Consider the following 19,751-nt stretch of genomic DNA (forward strand, 5'->3'; position numbering starts at 1 on the left):
TGTAAGGATGTTACATAGAGGTCTATAATTACAGGTATTCAGATAGACACTTTCACACAAAAATACACTTCAGTTCTACACAATATCAGGTTTTGAGGCAATTAGACTACTTTGAAGGAGGAGCAAAATGGCATAAGTTAATAAAACGAAAACTACAGTTACTCGTAACAGTGCAAATAGTTTGAGTTCCCTAGAGGAGCTGATTCAATGCAATAGGTTAGGTCAAAGTCAATGTACTAAAGTCTTGTATAGAATAAAGCAGTTCTGGAAGTTAAATGGAAAAGTCTTTGCCAAAGTTCTCAGAAATAGTTTGTAAAAGAAAGATTCATATGTTGGGTCACAAGCTGACTAGGGCTGCAAGTTGCCAAAGTTTCAAGCATTTTCGCAGTGAGAGGTAAATTCTCTTGGTCGGCTTTTCAAAGTACCTTACAATGAAGAAAGTCCTGAAGCCTGCCAAAGGCGTAGGAACAAAGGGCCAAACCTGGTTTGGCGTGCATAGAAAAACTCTAGAAGGACCTTTCCGAAACAAAATGGTGAAAAAAGATTGGGACCCATTTAAACAAAGAAGGCTTAGACGCCATCTTGAAAAACATGGCTCCCACAATTCAACTCTACCAGTGTTCGCGGTTGGGAAAAATCATGGTAGTTGTAAAACCACTGCCACCAGCCATTTTGAGAGGAAATTTGACTGCTACATGAGTTTCTAGACACAGGGGATACTAGGTAACCCCTCCAGCACTCTATGGTAAGAAAGTGTGTGCTGGGTCTAGGAATTTGGAAAAACTAGTAAAGTCAATTTCACTTTATTTTCTCTGGGAAACAGTAGTTTATCCCAGAAAAGGTATTTAAACCTTGGGACAGCCTGAAAGGCGTCCCTGTGTCACTGCACTGAGTGTGCTGTGACACACAACATATGATGCCTATGGAGTTGTCTAAAACTACACAAATCAAAGAACAAGAGTAAAACACATCAAAATACATGAGTGGGGAAAAGGCTCACACACTCTCCAGGTAAAAAAAATCAAATCCTCAAAATCCAGCAAAGTTGCTGGGGGTCTCTAAGGTGAAGGGAATTAGCACATTTATGAGAATTCTCCTTAACACCAACAAAGCTGCTGCCCGTTTCCTCGACCTCAAGGTCTTCCATTTTAAGTCGACTCACTCAATTTCTTAACTGCCTGCATTGTGTAGGCTGCTCAGCTTTCGGTCCAACTCTCCTTTAACGTTTTCGTGTTAAGGGGCCTCCATGCCTTACATAGTTGTTGACCCTTGGAAGGCAGCTGTTTCACACACAGTGTGCGCCCTTCCAAAGGAACATTGTATTACAACGTGGGCAAAAGTAAAACATTGTTATCCATTGGGATGGCTGGAAAGGAGCGAGCTAAATGGTGTATGGAAATCTACAATAGGGATTAAAAGCATGCTCTAATTTTACCAAAAATTATGGCCAATATTATCCCTCCCCCCACTCTCCCTACTGCATCGCCTTTTCGACGTGGCTCAGCTTTCAGCGTTCTTTCGCAGACCCGCTGGTCTCGTCTATGCTTTCAGATGTGGATTTTGGTGCGATTAGGCCTCAGCAGTTGATCGATGGGCACTCGGTTTAGCATCCATCCTCGGTGGTGAGAGAAAACCATCTTAGAACGCTGATGCGCAAGCGTTCCTGGGAACCAGTACACTTAGAGCAGGGATAAAGTTGGTCGATGCCCCTTTTTTGGATTCATAAAATATGCAATACTCAGCAGCAACCACTAGATGACGGCCTATGCAAAGCATGCAAATCTAAGCAAATTCACAAGCTTCATCCAAGCAAAGACATTGCTAGGTCTTTGCATCAATGCAATTGTATTGTTTTTGCTCGTTTTCACAGAACAAGCAGCACAAGATGTTAAAGAGGCAACAGGCACTGGAAAAGGGGTGGTGCAGGAGGCTTGCGCTTCTCCAGTTTTAATGCTAGAAACATTGCCAACACACAAATGCGTTTACACCAATGCAAAGACCAATGCCGGATGCCTTTGCATTAAAGGTGGAGACATGGAACCATGGATGTAAACGGCATACATCGCATATGGACACCATGGAAAGAGATGGGAAAAATGACCAGGGCCTCTTGGCAGAAGTAGGACCTCAACAGGGTTACGACAGACACTTTCGGCTGTGATGAATGTCCCAAAGCGTTGTTCTAAGGCGACAGGGCTACCTTAAGGCATCTCATTTGGAATCGGATGTATTTTTGCACTAGAGACATAGGTGTATTATAGTCAAGCCTTCCATTTCTTCATCGACAAAGCCCTTTCCTGTTTTGCATCTACTGCCTAAAAGAAAAGCAGCATTCAAGGAAAAATGATACAGGTACCAAATAGATTTTCCCCAAGGACCAAACTGCAGCAGCATTTTCTGGGGGACTCACATTTCTACCAAATCATAGGGGGGGCATATACCGAAGCATCAGATTTTAAAAACCTATTCCATGCCAAGTCAATATTTCCATCAGTGCTGGGTTATACAATAAGGCAGGGTGAGATTTACAAAACATGGGGGCTCAGGCTCCTAAGATTTCCACCTTCATTGCCTCCGTGCCATCAAACGGTAACCCCCAGAACCCCTAGAGACTGAAAACCTGTACTCCCTCAATGCAAAAGATGAAGTTTCAGAACTTCCAGGTCACAGTAACCAAACAGGTAACATTTCTAAATCCGTTCCTCCACCTGGAAGTATTACGGGAGTTTGCGTAATGTCCTACTTGGAGGAAAGACTTTAGTAAGCTATCCCAGTGGTTTGTAGTTCCCCCAACTCTTAGTATCAGTCTATACTACTCCGGAGCATGGTAGTGTGGCAGAGCAGTCAAGCTTATTTTAAGAGGAAGATGTGAGCTGTAAGTGTGTACACTGTTAGGTAAGAATTGGTGCAGCCACACTGTGTGAGACTACACAAGACTTATTTGCTTGGTATTAGGTAATGCACTGTTAAGCAAGGTTTTAATGCAGTACCCTTTGGGAACACTACAAGCAACTATGACTACAGGTGTAAGCAAACCAACCTTTAGTATAAGGCTGTACTACACAGTTTTGGTAGTGTTGAGCAGCCAGGCATCAAGAGGGGAAATGTGTGCAGTAGTAGAGTTACAAGGAAAGCACTCTCAGTTTGGTTTTACAGTACCTTACAAATGAAGAAAAAGAGGCAGCTGATGACCTCTGTTCCTGCAATCTTGCTGTTCCTGAGCCTCAGTCGTGGGGACATGAGGGAGGATCTCGGGGGACTCCTGCACTGCACTTGAACAGTCAAAAAGCTTGGCAAAACTTCAATTCTGGTGGCTGTAAATCAAGCACACAAGCTGGTACCCTTCTCCCTGGTTATTCGGTTTCCTGCAGCACTCTGAGGAAATTTCAAGCAACTCTGAGATCGGTGTCCAGGTGGCTCAGTGTCGAGTTGATTGGTCCCACCAACTCAAAAGGGAGAAGTCATCCTTGCAGGGGCTTCTCGGTCGATACGAAAATGGCACTGCAGCAGGGCTTCACCGGGCAAACCAATGGTCCAGGAGTTGCAGCAGGCGCCCTCTTCATGTTCTTCAGATTCCTTCATCCAGTGGTCGACTCTGCCTTGCAAGCCAAAAGCCTCGCCTTTTATTCAGTTCTCTCCCATTCATTCCAGCCTAGCTGTCACTCACCCAGCAGGGTGGCTGTCCTTGCCGGACAGTCAGCCGGCCAATCCCCACAGAGTGCATTTGCTTCTCCTAGGAGACTAAGCGCAGGGAGTTTCGGGCACCTCCCTCACTTCCTGCCCCCGCCAGACACCCTGGAGCCAGAGGTTGGCTTCACTCGTGAATTCCGCCAAAAGCAAAGCAAACAATGGGACCAAAACTGGTTTGGCGCGCAGAGTAAATCTCAAGAAGGACCTTTCCACAAAGAAATGGCAAAAAAAGACGACCAGGGCCATTTTGACATAAATGGCACCCTTGGGTGCATTACTACAGGTGTGAATGCAGCCCGTGGTAAATGCACACCACGGTAGTTAAAACGAAACCACTGCCACCAGCCATTCAGTGAGGAAAGGGTAACAAAAATGTTACACAAGAAGCTAGACAAATGGGATACTAGGTAACCCCTCCAGCACCCCATTGTAATATTGTGTGTGCTGGGTCTAGAAAGTTACAAATGTAAGTAAAGTAGATTTCACTTTACTGCTCTGGGAGACAGTAGTTAATCCCAGAGAAGGTATTTAAACATTCGGGAAATCTGGAAGACTTCCCTGTGTGACACAATGTAAAAGATGATGCCTATGGAGTTTGTCAGACTCCATAACCAAAAGAAACTGTTCAAAATCACATTAAAATACATGAGTGGGGAAAAGGGTGTCACTCTCCGTTAAAAAGTCCTCAAAATCCAGCAAAGTTGCTGGGGGTCTGTAACGTGGAGGGAATTTGCACATGTCTGAGAATTCCACCTAACAATGTATCCCCTTTTTTACTTAACAGGTAAAAAATTGCCCTCTATGCAATTCCAGGACTAGATTATGTAGGCCATGTAGATCATTGTGTTACAATTGCAGTTTCCTTGAATGGCTAGTGTCAGTGTAACTACTTATGACTTTAGTCTTCATTACTCGCAGGCTGTTAATGCAGCCTCACTAATTTACAGAAGGGCCATCATTTTGCTAAAATGGTGGGCTCTTTTTTAGCCTTTTTTGTGTGCTTGCTGTTTGAGGTCTTCCCCTGCCATTCTAGGTGGGCACGAACTCAGTGGCCATTTTGTCTCCAGCGGGAATGCGGTGAATTTCCCCATCCAGGCTCCAGAGTGTCTGAAAGGGAGGAAGTGAGGGAGGAGTCCAAAACACTGCAGCCCATTTTCTTTCACCTTGCCTGAAAGGAGCAAACTCCCAGTGAGGGTCTGGCTATCCCGATTGGACAGCCAGACCGCCGCTTGCTGTAAAATGCAGGGAGAGAATGCAAAGGTTGTGCTGCAGTTCCTGATAAAAACTTTAAACCTGGAAGCTGCTGACAAGTCGACCACTGGAGCAGAAACCAAAGAGTAAGATTAAGAAATGACAGCTGTAGCAATTTCCAGCGACCAGACCGCCTGTGTAACCAGAGCCTACAGTTAACCTTCCTTCCAATTGCCCTGGGAGCCCCAAAGTGGACGACCCAGAGCCTAGCGAGATCCAATAGACTCAAGAAGACCTGCATTTTGAGCCATCCCATGTCGTGCCGCGACCTCGAGCCAGTGTGTGGTGCACAGTCTTCCAAATTGAGCTTAAACTTTGGTGTCATCCTGCAGGACCTACAGAGATCTGAATAGAGTCCAAAGTCCCCTCAGAGTGCTAGACTTTGCAAGTGACAAGAATACGACCAGCGATATTCAGTCTTCTGGCTATTGAAAAAGGTACCAAAACCACAGAGCCACATCCAGTCGTAACACTCTTGCCTGGAGACTTCCCTGCTGATCCCTGCTGCAAAAGTCCTTCCACTGTCCTGCCTCCATGATAAAGGAATAGATCGACCGGGTGTTTGGCTGCAGATCCTGTAGTCTTCCTGCTGCAACTCTTCTTCCACGCAGAGGTACTGTTTTGGCTGGGGCATTACTCAACCTTAAACCTTTTGTGATTCCTGTGTAGCTTTGGGGTGTTACTTGTGATTGGGATTCCCTTCATCCAGTTCACCCAGGCCCACTGCTGAAATCCTCCTAGGGTGCCTTCTCAAGTCCCTGGACCCTCAACTAAGTAAAGTGAAATACTTGTTTGAGCAGTCTTTCACAGACGTTCTGACTTTTGCAGCAACTGAGCCCCAGCTCACCCAGTCTACAGCTGGCACCTAGACCACTAGGGTCCCTCTTCTGCATCAGAGAACTCATGCAATAGAATAGGGAAGGATTGGATAAGAAAAGGATTATGCGTTGAAAAATATAACAAGTGTTTAAAAGTGACTTGCTTGTGAAAGAGTTGGTTGGTACTTGCCCCTCTGAGAGTAAACAGTTAAACCTTGAATGTGTGAAGGTTATTTTACTCACCTGTTAATAGGTTGTGTCTCTTCTCAAAAGTAATGCTGTTGGCTTCACTTAACTATTTCTTTCAGAATATTAGTGAAAAAGTCCACCAACTGGGTCACGATTCCCCTGACCTGCTGTATAGCCGGTCTAAACTAAGTCTGCCTTTGGTTTTACCAACCTCGGATAACATGGAGTCTTTCTTAAAGTGCAACATTGGGTTTTGCTTTCCCCGTCAGTTTTATACAGATTCTTAAACAGTCTTAGGTTTAGATATACCTTTACGTTGCTGATGGCTCGTTTGAAAAGTATTAGGGTTTTACTTACCTTGGGCGATCCTAAAATAAGTTAGAAGGTTATGCCTACCCGAGTCTGTGTTCCACTGATCTGAAAAGCAACTGTAATAGTCTAAAAGGTCTTACTTACCTGGAATAACTTATCCTGGATGTGGTTATAGGTTTCTACTGTTCCTGGAAGGAGTGTTCCACTATACAGAAAAGTATACTTGCAGGTTGATTTACTAAGTGATTTCTTAACATAGTCACTGCACATCTGCTAGGGTTTACTACCCTTGTATTATTGAAAGTAATCAGAAGAACAAGTTACTTCTTACCTTGTAACGTTCTTTTGACGTGATGTTCCTCCAACGTATTCCTCATCTTAGATCTCCTTCCAGCTCTGCTGGCCTCAGAAAATTTTCTCTCTCTAGAGGGCGCTGCGCGTCGACGTCCTCCGAGTCGATGTCCCTCGACAGCTGCCGTATCGACGTCGACGTCATCCTGCCTATGAAGGCCGCGCGCAGCGTCCGTTGCTCAGTTCTGTTTTGTAGCCCACAGTAATACTTTCTGGACTAAACTAATCACCCTAAAGGAGCGTAAGCTGCAACAAGGGAAGTAGAACTGCAGGGATGGATGGGAGGGTCGATGAGGAATACGTCGGAGGAACATCCCGTCGAAAGAACGTTACAAGGTAAGAAGTAACTTGTTCTTCGAAGGGATTGTGTCCTCCGACGTATTCCTCATCTTAGATAGGCTCCCATAGCAGTATTCTATTATCGGAGGAGGGAGTACTTAATTCACGCTGTCTTCTATTGATGAATAGAATGCAGTACAGCCCTTCCAAACCTAGTCTCTTGACTGGAGGAGGAATCCAAATTGTAAAAGCGGGTAAAGGTATGGACAGACGACCATGTAGCGGCCGCACAGATGTCTTTAACCGGCACGCCTCTTTTGAGGGCCGATGAAGCTGCTCTGGTCGAATGAGCCCTAAGGTTTTGAGGGGGCTCTTTCCCTGCCAGTTTATAACATTCCAGAATGGCTAGAATGATCCATCTGGAAATGGTCTGCTTAGTTATTGGTAACCCCAGCTTGTGACCTGCGTAACCTACAAACAGCTGGTCTGCCTGTCTTATCCTGGCTAGTCTACTGATGTAAAAACTTAAAGCCCTCCTAGGGTCTAGCCTGTGTAACCTCTCTTCCTCTTTCCCCGGGTGAGGAGGCAGATAGAAAGATGGTAGGGTAATCTTCTGAGTGATATGGAATTCAGAAACCACCTTTGGGAGGAAATTAGGCTTCACTTGCAGGACAACTTTGTCTTTGTGAAATATTGTGTGAGGGGGTTTACAAGAAAGAGCTTGTAATTCGCTCACCCTTCTAGCAGATGTAAGTGCTATTAATAAAACAGTTTTAAGGGTAAGGAATCTTAACGAACAAGAATGGAAAGGTACGAAAGGTGTGCCCATCAGGAAAGTTAGTACTAAGTTTAAATCCCATAGGGGAACTTGGAATGGTCTTGGGGGATAAACATTGGTTAACCCCTTTAGAAACTGAATTACCAATAATTAATTTGAAATAGGATGGTTCTTCCGCAGTACGCTTAAAGATGGATAGCGCTGCGAGATAGCCCTTAATGGTGCCAACTTGAAGGCCTGAATTTGCCAAATATAGTAGGAAGAACAAAACCATTGGTGTACCACATGAAAAAGGGTCGATATTCTGTTCTCTACACCAGCTGCAAAATCTGTTCCAACGGCAGCAGTATAAAGACTTTGTTGCTGGCCTCCTTGCCGAAAGCAACACCTCCATATCATCATCGGGGAGGTCCCAATCCTTGTACCTCAGCCTTTCAGAAGCCAAGCGTGAAGGTTGAGGGTTTTGATGTCTGGATGGAGAACCTGACCTCCCTTCTGTGAGAGTAGGTTCTCTCCGAGTGGAAGTCGAATTGGAGGGCAAATGGACAAGTCTAGAAGGTCCGGGTACCACGTTCTCCTGGCCCAATCCGGGGCAATTAGGATCATGGTTCTCCGGAATCTTCTCAACCTCCTGATCATTTGAGGAATGACAGGGACCGGTGGGAACGCGTACAGAAGCGGAAACTCCCAGTCCACTATGAACGCGTCTCCCAGAGCTCCTCTCGGGGGAAATTCCCTTGAGCAGAACAGGTCGCATTTCCTGTTTAGGCTGGTGGCGAACAGATCTACCTGAGGGGTTCCCCAAAGGGCGAAGATCTCTTGAAGGACTTCCTGAGCTAGCTCCCACTCGTGGGAGACTGTTCTGCCTGCTCAGAGCGTCCGCTAGATCTTCTCTCCGGCTAGGTGAACTGCCGATAGAGAGATTCCTTCTTGGATTGCCCAAAACCAGAGCTACATCGCCTCTCTGCACAGGGATAGTGATCCTACGCCTCCTTTTGTTGAGGTAATGCATGGCCACCGTGTTGTCCGTCATTATCAGGACGTTCTTCCCTTGTACAGCTGGCAGGAAAGCCTTCAACGCAAGTCTGATGGCTCTCAGCTCTAACAGGTTGATGTGTAGTCTGGACTCCGATGGAGACCAACGACCGCTGATGGTCAAATCGTTGGCGTGGGCTCCCCACCCCGTGAGTGAGGCATCCGTGACTACTGTTATCTCCGGCCAGGGTTGCCAAAACTGTTCTCCTTTCAGAATGTTCTCCTGACAGGCCCACCACTGAAGGTCTCGAGCCACCCTGCCGGAAACCTGAAGAAGATCTGTCGTTCTCCCTGAGAATTGTGACCACTGAGTACTCCGTGCCCACTGGAGGGATCTCATTCTCAGGCGAGCCTCTGGCACTAGGAAAATGCAGGATGCCATGAGGCCTAGCAACCTCAAAAAGTCGAAGGCTGGGAGACGGTGGGCATGTTGGAACTTGGTAACCATCTGTAGAATATCTTGAGCCCTCACCCCTGGTGGCGAGGCTTTTCCCAGGGAAGTGTCCAGGATCGCTCCTATAAACTGGAGTCTCTGCGATGGTATCATTTGTGACTTCGTTAAATTGAGGGAGAAGCCCAGTCTGAAGGAAGTGGCACACGTGATTTAGCTGGATCTGAGCTTGTTCCGAAGAAACAGCCCTGATCAACCAATCGTCCAGGTAGGGGTAGACGTGAATCCCTTCCCTCCTTAGACTTGCAGCCACTACCGACATTAACTTGGTGAAGACCCTCGGGGTGGAGGTCAGCCCAAATGGCAGCATTCGAAATTGATAGTGAGAGTTGCCAATTGCGAACCTCAGGTATTTCCTGTGTTTGAGATGGGTAGGCACATGGAAATAAGCGTCCTGAAGGTCCAGAGATACCAACCAGTCCTGGAACTGAAGGGCCTGGAGGATCTGAGAAAGAGTGACCATCTTGAATTTGTCTTTTCTGAGGAATTTGTTCAATTCTCGCATGTCCAAGATGGGTCTCAGTCCTCCGTCTTTCTTTGGAATGAGAAAGTAAGGGGAGTACCAGCCCTTGTTCCTCTCCGCTACAGGTACCGGTTCTATGGCACCTTTCTCTAGCAGGTCCAAAATTTCCTGCAAGAGGAGCGGATCTGGAGCTTTCTGAGAGCTGATCCCCGGTGGATGACTGAGGTATACGTAGGAAAGGCAGGCAGTAACCTTGGGCAACTGTTTCCAATGCCCAAGCATCTGACGTGATAACCTGCCATACCGCCAGATGTTGAGTCAACCTGCCTCCTACAGGTGTCCTGTGAGGGAAGTCCTCAGAGTGGTTTTGGGGCGGCTGATGCCCATGGTAAAGAGGCACCTGCTGTTGCTGCGGCTTTTGAATATCTACCCCGTCCACCTCGGGTAGTTCTTTTTTGTCCCCTTTGAGCCGGTCGTCCTCTACCTCTTCCGAATGCGGAGTAGAAGCGAAAGGACTTGCCCCTCGCAGAGGTTCCTGTGGGACGAAAGGGAGTCTGACAGATTGCAGCTCCTAGGGATTTTGCTGCTTCTCTAAACTGTCATCCGCCTTTTTCCCGAACAAAGAAGAGCCATCGAATGGCATGTTCAAGAGCCTGGCTTGCACATCTGGGGCAAAACCAGACTCTCAACCAAGCGAATCTCCTGGTTGATGTACTTGCCGCCATTGCTCTGCTGAGACTAGCAGCCGAATCAATGCCCGTCTGGAGGGATTCGCACATAGCATCTTTACCGTCCTGTATAATATTCAGGAACGCATCCCTTCTCCCTCCGGGATGCAGTCAGCCGCTGTAGAAGCACACTCCCAAAGTGTATGGCTGAACCTAGCAAGGGTGCAAGTAGCATTAACAGATTTTAACGCCATGCTACATGCTGAAAAGACTTTCTTTGCCATAGCATCATATTTTTTATCGTCCCTGTCCTGTGGGACGGTAGGATAAGCCGTCTTGACATCGGTAGAGGATGCTGCCTGTACCACCAGACTTTCTGGGGATGGGTGTTTAGACAAAAACTCTGGGTCTGTAGAAGATACCCTGTACTTTGTAGACAGTTTTTTATTTGCTGCTGGTACGACATCTCGGGTTTCCCAGTTTGTCATGATCTTCCTCTGAAGAGCTTTATGAAAAGGCACCACAGGATCCTCCTGTGGGCCTTTGTCAAGAATATCTGTGAGGTCATCTTGTTGGAAAGATTGTGAAGGTGCAGACCACCCCATGAACTCTGTGATCCTGGCCATTAAGGATCTATAGGGGGTTTCAGCATGCTCCCCCGGGTCTGGCCTAGCAAACTCCACCTCAGGGGAAGTGTCTAACCCACTTGCCTCATGTAAGGAATCGTGAAGATCCTTTAACCTGCGTTCTTCAGAGGAAAATTCCTCTCTAATTGGGGTTACAGGTCCCTGCAACTCAAATGTGTCTTCCTGTTCAGACAATTCACCCTCTTCCAAAATTGAGGACATAGTTCTCAATTGTTCTGATCTCAAAGGGAGTAAATCCCATTTCCAAGGCAGAGGGTGCCGAACTTGTCATTATCGGCCTCGAAATCGTCGATGTCGTCGACGTCGAAGGCTTCGAACGTGGCGTTGAAAACAAAGGCGGAGGCCTCAAAGACCTCGACAGAATTGGAATTCTACTCGACAATCTCAAAGCCATCGACGTCGAGGACCTGGGGATAGTCACTGGGTGTGTCGTAACCGTGACTTTTCTTGGCGTCGACGCCGGTGTCGAAGCTGGCGTCGAGTCGACAGACCCGTGTGTCGAAGGTCCCTTCGACAACGGCGAAGACATCGACCTCGGCGTCGACGGAACCCTCGTCGACGGTGTCGACGGAACCTTCGAGGAAGGTTTGGAGGTCATAGTCCTACTCGAGGGTTCGAGACGCGCTCGAGAGGTTTCCTTCGCCGGGTACTGTGACTCGTGGCGTTTTTGACCTTCGGGTCTTTCGACCAGAGCATCGCTCTCGGCAGTCTTCGAGGGGGTCGAGGCCGCTTTCTCGAAGACGCTCATCATATTTTTGCGGAATTCCTCCCATTCAGCCTGGGAACTAGGTTTCGTGGAGCAAGGGATTCTTTTTGGCGAAACAGAGGAAGAGGAAGACGGAGAAGGGGATCTTCGACGTCTCCTCTTCGAGTGCTTCGATCTCGAGGAGTGATGAGACCTACTCCGAGACCTGGAGCGCGAATGGTGACGAGGAAGCTTTAAAAGTCTTACCTTTCTCCAGCTTCCCCCTACGCTCCTTCAGGGCCTTAGCTGTCATGGACATACAGTCCTCGCATTCCGAACAATGGTGTTCAGCTCCCAAACACCACAGACAAACTTTGTGAGGGTCAGTCAGCGACATCTTTTTCCCACAATCTCGGCATTTTTTGAAGCCGGATCGAGGAGTTGTCGGTTCCGACGAGGAAGCCATCGAGTACGGATCGAATGACTCGAGGTAAATAGGATTAATCTGACAAGAACTGAGCAACGGTATTCCGAGGCACTGAGTAAGCGCGGAAAAACGGAACTGAGCAACGGACGCTGCGCGCGGCCTTTATAGGCAGGATGACGTCGACACGGCGGCTGTCGAGGGACATCGACTCGGAGGACGTCGACGCGCAGCGCCCTCTAGAGAGAAAAAATTTTCCAAGGCCAGCAGAGCTGGAAGGAGATATCTAACATGAGGAATACGTCATGAATACAATCCCTTTCGAAAGTAACTTATGGTTTAACCCTCCCACCCCCCACGAAAAGGTGCGTCCTATACAATGTGTTCGATAAGGTCTGTGTTGCCTAGAAATACTGTTCGTTTTCTGAACATGGTTTATGCTTTGGTCTGTGTACCTTAAAGCATTGTGTTTTGATAATGTGTTTGACTATGACCAAGTACTTACCTCCACAAGATTTATCTTGGCCTAACTTATATTTATAATAAACTTTATTTTTATAATACTTCTGGTTGTCAGTGTTTTTATTGAACCCTTGGAATACTACAGGTTCTTTGCGCCTTCCTACAGCCCTCTCTCTCCTAAGATCAGCCATGCTGCTCCGTTTACGCTACCATATACTCAGGTGGTACAGACTTATACTAAGAGTTGAGTTGTGTACTGCCTCAGTTGAATGGTTTTACTAAGCCTGTCCTTACACCTGTGAGGTTTGAGTGGGGAGCAAGTTAGAATAAGGATATCAGGAGGTTGGTGTAAAGTACACTTAATATGAAAAAGGGGCTGTCAGCAATAAGTTGTCCACAAATGCAAGACAAAAGCATTAAGGTAAGATTACTACAAGGTAATCATTCCTGCTTATTTTCAAAGTATTGTTCCATTTTAAAATCTGATATGGATGCTGAAGACAAGCCTTCTGCTGGACAGAGCTTCACTTTGTTCGATTTAAATCTCCCACAAGACTTGGATGTAGTGTCATTGCAGTCACTAAGACTAACACCAATTACAGACTGGCATTTACCTACAGTTCGAAATTGGACATAATTGAAAGTGTATTCCTTTACAGAAAAGCAAAAATGTTTTGTCCTTGGCATACGACCAGGCCCGGAGTGTAGAGGAAACAGCCAACAAAAGGTTTGTCCATGGCAGACTACCTTTGCTCTATTTTCTGGATGAAAGGAAGCAATTCTCAGAAGTTTGAGTCCGAGCCATCTTCTGTGACGCTGCATGCATTTACATGACCAAAGATGCCTTCAGGACGAGACTACACATGGTGCGGGACCAGTTCAGTTTCATGGAATGCCGGGATCTCTTAACTGATAACCATACATACTGATGTCCTGGAACAAACCCTACATCTGAAAAGACTTTGTAGGAATGCCAAAATCAGCACGTACCTTCGGGCGATCCCCAAGAAAACCACTGCAATTGGAGGCACCGCACCTGCAGACCGTCTTATCATTGCCCACACACTCCAGGTTGTAGTTGTAGGTCAGCTCCACCCCTGATGGCAATAAATGAGATCATACATGTCCAAGTTGCAGATCTGTACAGAAGCGCATCCTATAAAAGTAACTATTGCTCTGGCTCCTGCATTGGTCTAGTGGGCAGGGAAAGCAGTAGAGCCCGTCTGGAGAGTGCCCCTCGGTGGTAGCTGTGCACGGTATAAATCAAAAGAACCTTTCATAGACTACGATTATATATTACGATTATAAATAAATGTATTTAGTGGACTTACTACATATTCTTATGCTGCATGACAGGGGAAATCTTTCAGGCTCCAGCTACAAGCCAGCCAAAAAATAAAAAACACCCACTATTACTCGTCACCTCAAGTCTACAGGAACAGACGACACACCATGGCTTGCCTGTCAAGAGTCCATCATCACTAGCTAATATAGTGCATATGCTGTCCCATGGCTTGCCACACAGCGTTAGCCACAGACTTCATATTCAAGCGCTGTCAAATGGGCCCCACATCTATGCACGTGTACTCGTGCTGCTCATTCCTTGTATTGGTGAGCTCCGACATGCTCCAGTGGCAGGCCCTCCCCTGAAAGCCCCCCGCCTCATGCTTACTGCCATGTTGGGGGCCTCACACCCACCTAGCAGCAATCACTAATACATGGCCAACTTAACCATTTCCATAGGTGTATCTCTCCCGAGGGTTTTTCACATAAAACATGCCCAGCCTGTCCCAAACATGTCCAGCCCACCCTATGTCAAGATAGTCCTGGGCACAGACGGCAGTGGTAGGCTACAGTGCATAGTACTGACCTCAGCATCCCTGGGATAATGACAGCTTGGTGGGTTTAGGAACCTCCTTCACAGATCTTACCACGCCTCTAGAAATGACGGTGTGCCATTGTTGGAAACGTCAAAGATCCCAATACAGCGAAGGAAAGACTTTCTAATGAAGCACCAACATTTTCAGTTTTTGATTGGTCTCATGTCTTGCAAAGGGTCAGAGGTCTTGGCCGGACTGTTTAAAAACTAAGGTATATAAGCAACTGGCAAGGCCCACAGTAACAAGGAAGGGGGGGGCAGTATAAAATGCTCTTACCAGCTGGGATATCGGTCAGTGCAAAGAGGCCCACTCTGGTGCTCCCATTCACGGTCCATTTCTGGGTCTCGCAGTTGGGCTGGCAGCTGTGGTTCATAAAGCGAGAATAATTCCCTTTGCGGCCGGCATCAATAATCCGATCCTGAAACGAGGTGTGTGAAAAGTGGTTGAGAAGGAATGGACGGACAGATTATGCACAATCCAACAAGGCAGAAAGCTGTATTCCCCCTGCGCACCACTGTGCACCGTCAGCCTTCTGAGGCTTTGCTGCGCGCGACTGTGGTTCAGTCCCCGTTCAGCTTTCCATCCACGTTGAATCGGCCACCAGGCATTGCAAAGTAAAGAATTTAAGAGCAGACCTTGAAAACATGCCCTACCTTGTCAACAGTCAGCATGTAGAAGTGGCTGGCGTTCTCTTCTTGGGCTTGCCTTATCCGGGCCAAGCACTCCTCTTCATTTATAAGCTCTCCAACATATTCACTGACAAATTCTCCCTGCAAGGCAGAAAGAACAGGTTACTCTTCTTCTGCAGTAATGCCTTTGCTGCATACTCCCACATGTGCCATGTGTCTACCTCGCACTTCGTTCCCCATTGCGCCTGCTCCGTAAGCACCAATAGGTTTTCATCGGCAATGTAACGGTAATGAATTTATCAAGCACTGAAAGATGCCGACACTGGAAGCAACGTCCGGCAGGATTGAAATAGAGCTCTTATGTGAGCAGCATGCTTACAGCTATTCCACATGGCGTGCAACTGTGGCAGTGCTACATCCACAGAGGCACACATTGCATGCACAGTGGTTTCTTATTGCCTACTCAGTCTACCAGCAGAACTCCCACCCTGTGCTCCTGAAAAAGCAGAAACCAGCAGTAGACGCACAAGTATGCCACGTATGCAGGAGTCGACTCGCTGGTGCAGGCGGGCGAGAGCGTGTTAGGGACTAGTCTTTGCACTTATACAATCCCATTTCAGGAGGGGTGGCACAAAAACATGCAAGCACACACAGACCCCTTACACATTTCCCAATCGCCACTATTAGGACAGCTTTTCTGAAGTCCAACTAAGGGCTTAGTAAAACCATTCAACCGAGACAGTACAAGACTCCACTCTTAGTAGAAGGCTGTACCACTGGAGTTCATGGTAGCGTAGGCGGAGAAGCCAGGACTATCTTAGGAGGGAGAGAGTGCTGTAGAATCAGTACAAATTAAATTGCAATACAAATGGTCCAAAGAAACACTGAAACACTATGTATTGTAAAAATAAATTATTTAAATACAAATCGGCCCAGATTAATTTTGGGGGAAAATGAGCACCATCACAGATCATATAAACACAACACTATGCTTTTAGGTACACAGACCAAAGCATATAACCTAATTGCGAACCACCAACAGTAGTTCTAGGGAAGTCAAAACCAATCGTTATTAGACTACTGTCAGTAATACCATGGTAGTAGACCCCATCAGTTGTACCGTTACGCTCAGCAAGAAATCACATAAGACAACTGGACAATATACTTTTCAGAATAGTGAACACTTATTTTAGGAACAACAACTATAACTGATTCAGGATAAGTTATTCTAGGGGACTTGGACCTTGGTTTGTAATATTCAATTACAGTTCACACATGAGCCAGCGCTATGGATCACCTCCTTCCTGGAAGGCAGGGCAATGAAAGTATTCTCCAACATAGCCGACGCTGCCCCCACCACCATCTACTGCGGAGTCCCACAAGGCTCCTGCACAGCACCCACATTATACAAATGGTTTACGAAGCCCTCTTCAACAAGCTTGACGCCAATTACGTCAACGATACTCGGATACTCGTACCTCTCACCTGCTCCAACAACAAGGAAATCCAAGCTCTTCACTCTATATACACCACCATCCAGGCTTGGATGGCAGCCAATGGCCTCTGCCTCAGTGGGGAGAAGACCGAAATCATCGTACTAAGCCAAACAAAAATACACTAGCCAAACAAGATCCTCTACTCCAACTTCACCATTGACAATCTCCACATCTGTAAAGACTGTCTACATAGATTCCACTCTATCCATGACTAGACAGGTCAGCGCCATCTCCTCCGCCCACACCATCAAACTCATCAATGCAATTAAACCATACCTATCAAAGCCAAACTGCCTATCAATAGTTAGAGCCACCATTGGCGCAAAACTAGACTAATATAATAATTTGCCATTTATATAGCGCTACGAACCCTCAGGTATCTGAGCGCTGCTTATTATTACCCACGGTGTGTGGTGCTCTTTTATCGACCACGGAAGGATGAAAGACTTGAGTTTGGCCCCGCCGGGATTCGAACCTGCATTAGCAGGCTCTGCACGGATGTCAAAGCGAGCGCTCTACTCGCTGTGCCACTTGACCGGCTACTATTGCAACGCCCTCCTAGCAGGTACATCCACAAAAAAGAACGCATCACATTTAAAATCCTCACTCACCCACAAATGTGTTAACCTCACAGCACCGTCATACCTTGCAGAGACTATAACCAAATCCAACTCAACCCGACCCACTACGCCAACCAACTACACATTCCACGCATCAACAGAGCCAAAGCTGGAGGGCTGGGCTTTGCCTACATGCTGCCAAGTCCACCAGAGATTAGAGCGGAAAACTCTCCCTACCTTCCGGAAAAAGAAAAAAAAACAAAAAAAAGTTCTTTATCTAACCCTCTGCACGTTCTTACCAGTGTACAAGATTCTATTAAAAACTGTAAATGAACATGTCGTCTGTCCTTTGCCTGTAACTAAGCTTTCTGTCTGACAAGCGCCACAATGCCTCCGGGTTGCTGCGCGCTCTACAAATCTGAATAAATAAACAGAATAAGGGAAGCAATAACTAACCTATTTTAGGATAACAATGTTAGGGAGAATTCTCAGAAATGTGCTAATTCCCTGCACCTTAGAGACCCCCAGCAACTTTGCTGGATTTTGAGGACTTGATTTTTTTAACCTGGAGAGAGGGAGACCCTTTTTCCCCACTCATGTACTTTAATGTGATTAGGTACACTGTTTCTTTTGGTTGTGGAGTCTGACAAACTGCACAGGCATCTTTTACATTGCGTCACACAGCAACTTCAGTGCAGTGTCACAGGTAAGTCTTTCAGATTTCCCAAAGGTTTAAATACCTTCCTCTTGGATAAACTACTGTTTCTCAGAGCAGTAAAGTGAAATTTACTTTACTTACATTTGTAAGTTTCTAAACCCAGCACAAGCTATCTTACAATAGGGTTCTGGAGGGGTTACCTAGTATCCCCTTTTTCTAGCTTCTCGTGTTAAAAATGTGATGTTACCCTTTTCTCACTAAATGGCTCGTGGCAGTGGTTTTGTTTTAACTACCGTGGTGTGCATTTACCGCAGGCTGTGTTCACAGCTGCAGTAAAGCACCCAAGGGTGCCATTTTTCTTAAAATGGCACCAGTCTTTTTTCGCCATTTCTTTGTGGAAAGGTCCTTCTTGAGATTTACTCTGCGCACCTAAAGAGGGTTTGGTCCCATTGGTCGCTTTGCCTTTGGCGGGATTCACGAGTGAAGCCTGCCTCTGGCTCCAGGGTGTCTGGGGTAGGCAGGAAGTGAGGGAGGTGCCCGAAACGCCCTGCGCTTAGTCTCCTAGGTGACCCAAATGCACTCTGGTGATTGGCTGGCTGACTGTCCGGCAAGGACAGCCACCCTGCTGGATGACTGACAGATAGGATGGAATGAATGGGAGATAACTGAATAAAAGGCGAGGCTTCTGGCTTGGAAGGCAGAGTCGACCACTGGACGAAGGAACCGAAGAACTTGAAGAGGACGCCTGCTGCAACTCCTGGACCGTTGATTTGCCCGGTGAAGCCCTGCTTCTGTGCTGAAACTCCAAATTTGTATCGACAGAAGCCCCTGCAGGGATGACTTCTCCCTTTGAGTTGGTGGGACCAATCAATTCCAAAGTAAGCCACCTAGACATCCATCTCGGAACTGGTTGAATTTCCACAGAGGTGCTGCTGGAAACCGTATAGCCAGGGAGAGGAACACAAGATTGTGTGTGTTGCTTTTAAGCTAGCCTAGAGTTTCAGGAAGATCCTCCGGACTCCCAGGAAGTAGGACGGACTGAGCCCGAGCCCCCTCAAGAGAGTGTGGGACCCCAGAAGCAAGGAAAGTCCATCTCGGCAGCCAGGAACCACAGTGTTGCTATTTGCGGTAGATGCAAGGAGCTGAAACACTGAACAGCCACTGAAAGTTTGGCGGTTTCGAGTTTTGACCGTCCCAGTGCAGGAGTCCCCAGACGTCCTCCCTCTTGTCCCCAAGACTGAGGCCCAGGAACAGTGAGATCAGCAGAGCTGCACAGGAACAGGAGTCCTTTGCTGCATCTTTTCTTCATTTTAAAGATAGTGTACAAAGTCTAAGAGAACTTACCTCTTGCTGTAGAGTTGCTTGCATCTACTACTCACAAGTCTAAACAGCTTGTGGCACTATTTGGTAGGCAAAGTTTGCATGCAGTACCCTTTGGGACCACTACACACACACAACTAGGACTACAGGTGTAAGCAAACCAACCTTTGGTATAATATAATACACAGTTTTGGTAGCGGAGCTGAGCAGCCAAGCTTCTCTCAAGAAGGGAATGTAAGCAGTAATGATGTTACACAGAGGTCTACAATCACAAGTGTTCAAATAAACCCTTACACTCAAGGTTTCTTTGATGAATATTTATTAATTTATCTGTCAGTTATAAAACATTCAAAAGGAGACAGCAATATCACACACAAATACTTCAATACTAATTCAGAATACTTTTAGAGGAGTAAAAGGCAAAGATTATTAGAACATGAGGTTACAATTATTCTTAGACAGTGCAAATACTTTGGAGTTCACCAGAAGAGTCAATTCAATTCAATAGGCTAAGCCAAAGTGCTAAAGTCTTGGATAGGATAAAGCGGTTCTGGTGAGTAAACTGAAAAGTCTCTGCAAAAGGTCTCAGAAGTACTCTGTAAAAAGAAGAATCATACGTTGGGTCACAGGCTGATTAGGCCTACGAGTTGGGAAAGTTTCAAGCACTTTCACTGCGAGAGGCAAGTACTCAGTCTTGTTTCACAG

General features: G+C 46.6%; 1 protein-coding gene across 4 annotated transcripts in view; it reads right to left on the reverse strand.

Moving 5' to 3' along the window:
- The window catches only part of LOC138511145 (histone-lysine N-methyltransferase NSD2-like), a 583,237-nt gene that overhangs the window by 272,143 nt on the left and 291,343 nt on the right, over window positions 1-19,751 (reverse strand). For all 4 annotated transcript variants that reach the window (XR_011280576.1, XM_069626644.1, XM_069626642.1 and 1 more), the window contains 3 exons: window positions 15,037-15,153; window positions 14,660-14,801; window positions 13,494-13,600 (listed from right to left, as the gene is read on the reverse strand). Coding sequence is in view for 3 of the 4 variants with exons in the window: in XM_069626644.1 (XP_069482745.1) it covers window positions 13,494-13,600; window positions 14,660-14,801; window positions 15,037-15,153 (366 nt within the window). In the remaining variant the exon portion in view is untranslated. The remainder of the gene's footprint in view (window positions 1-13,493; window positions 13,601-14,659; window positions 14,802-15,036; window positions 15,154-19,751) is intronic.

Source organism: Ambystoma mexicanum, chromosome 6p (genome assembly GCF_040938575.1).
Source record: "Ambystoma mexicanum isolate Mex_15411 chromosome 6p, UKY_AmexF1_1, whole genome shotgun sequence".
NCBI lineage: Eukaryota > Metazoa > Chordata > Amphibia > Caudata > Ambystomatidae > Ambystoma > Ambystoma mexicanum.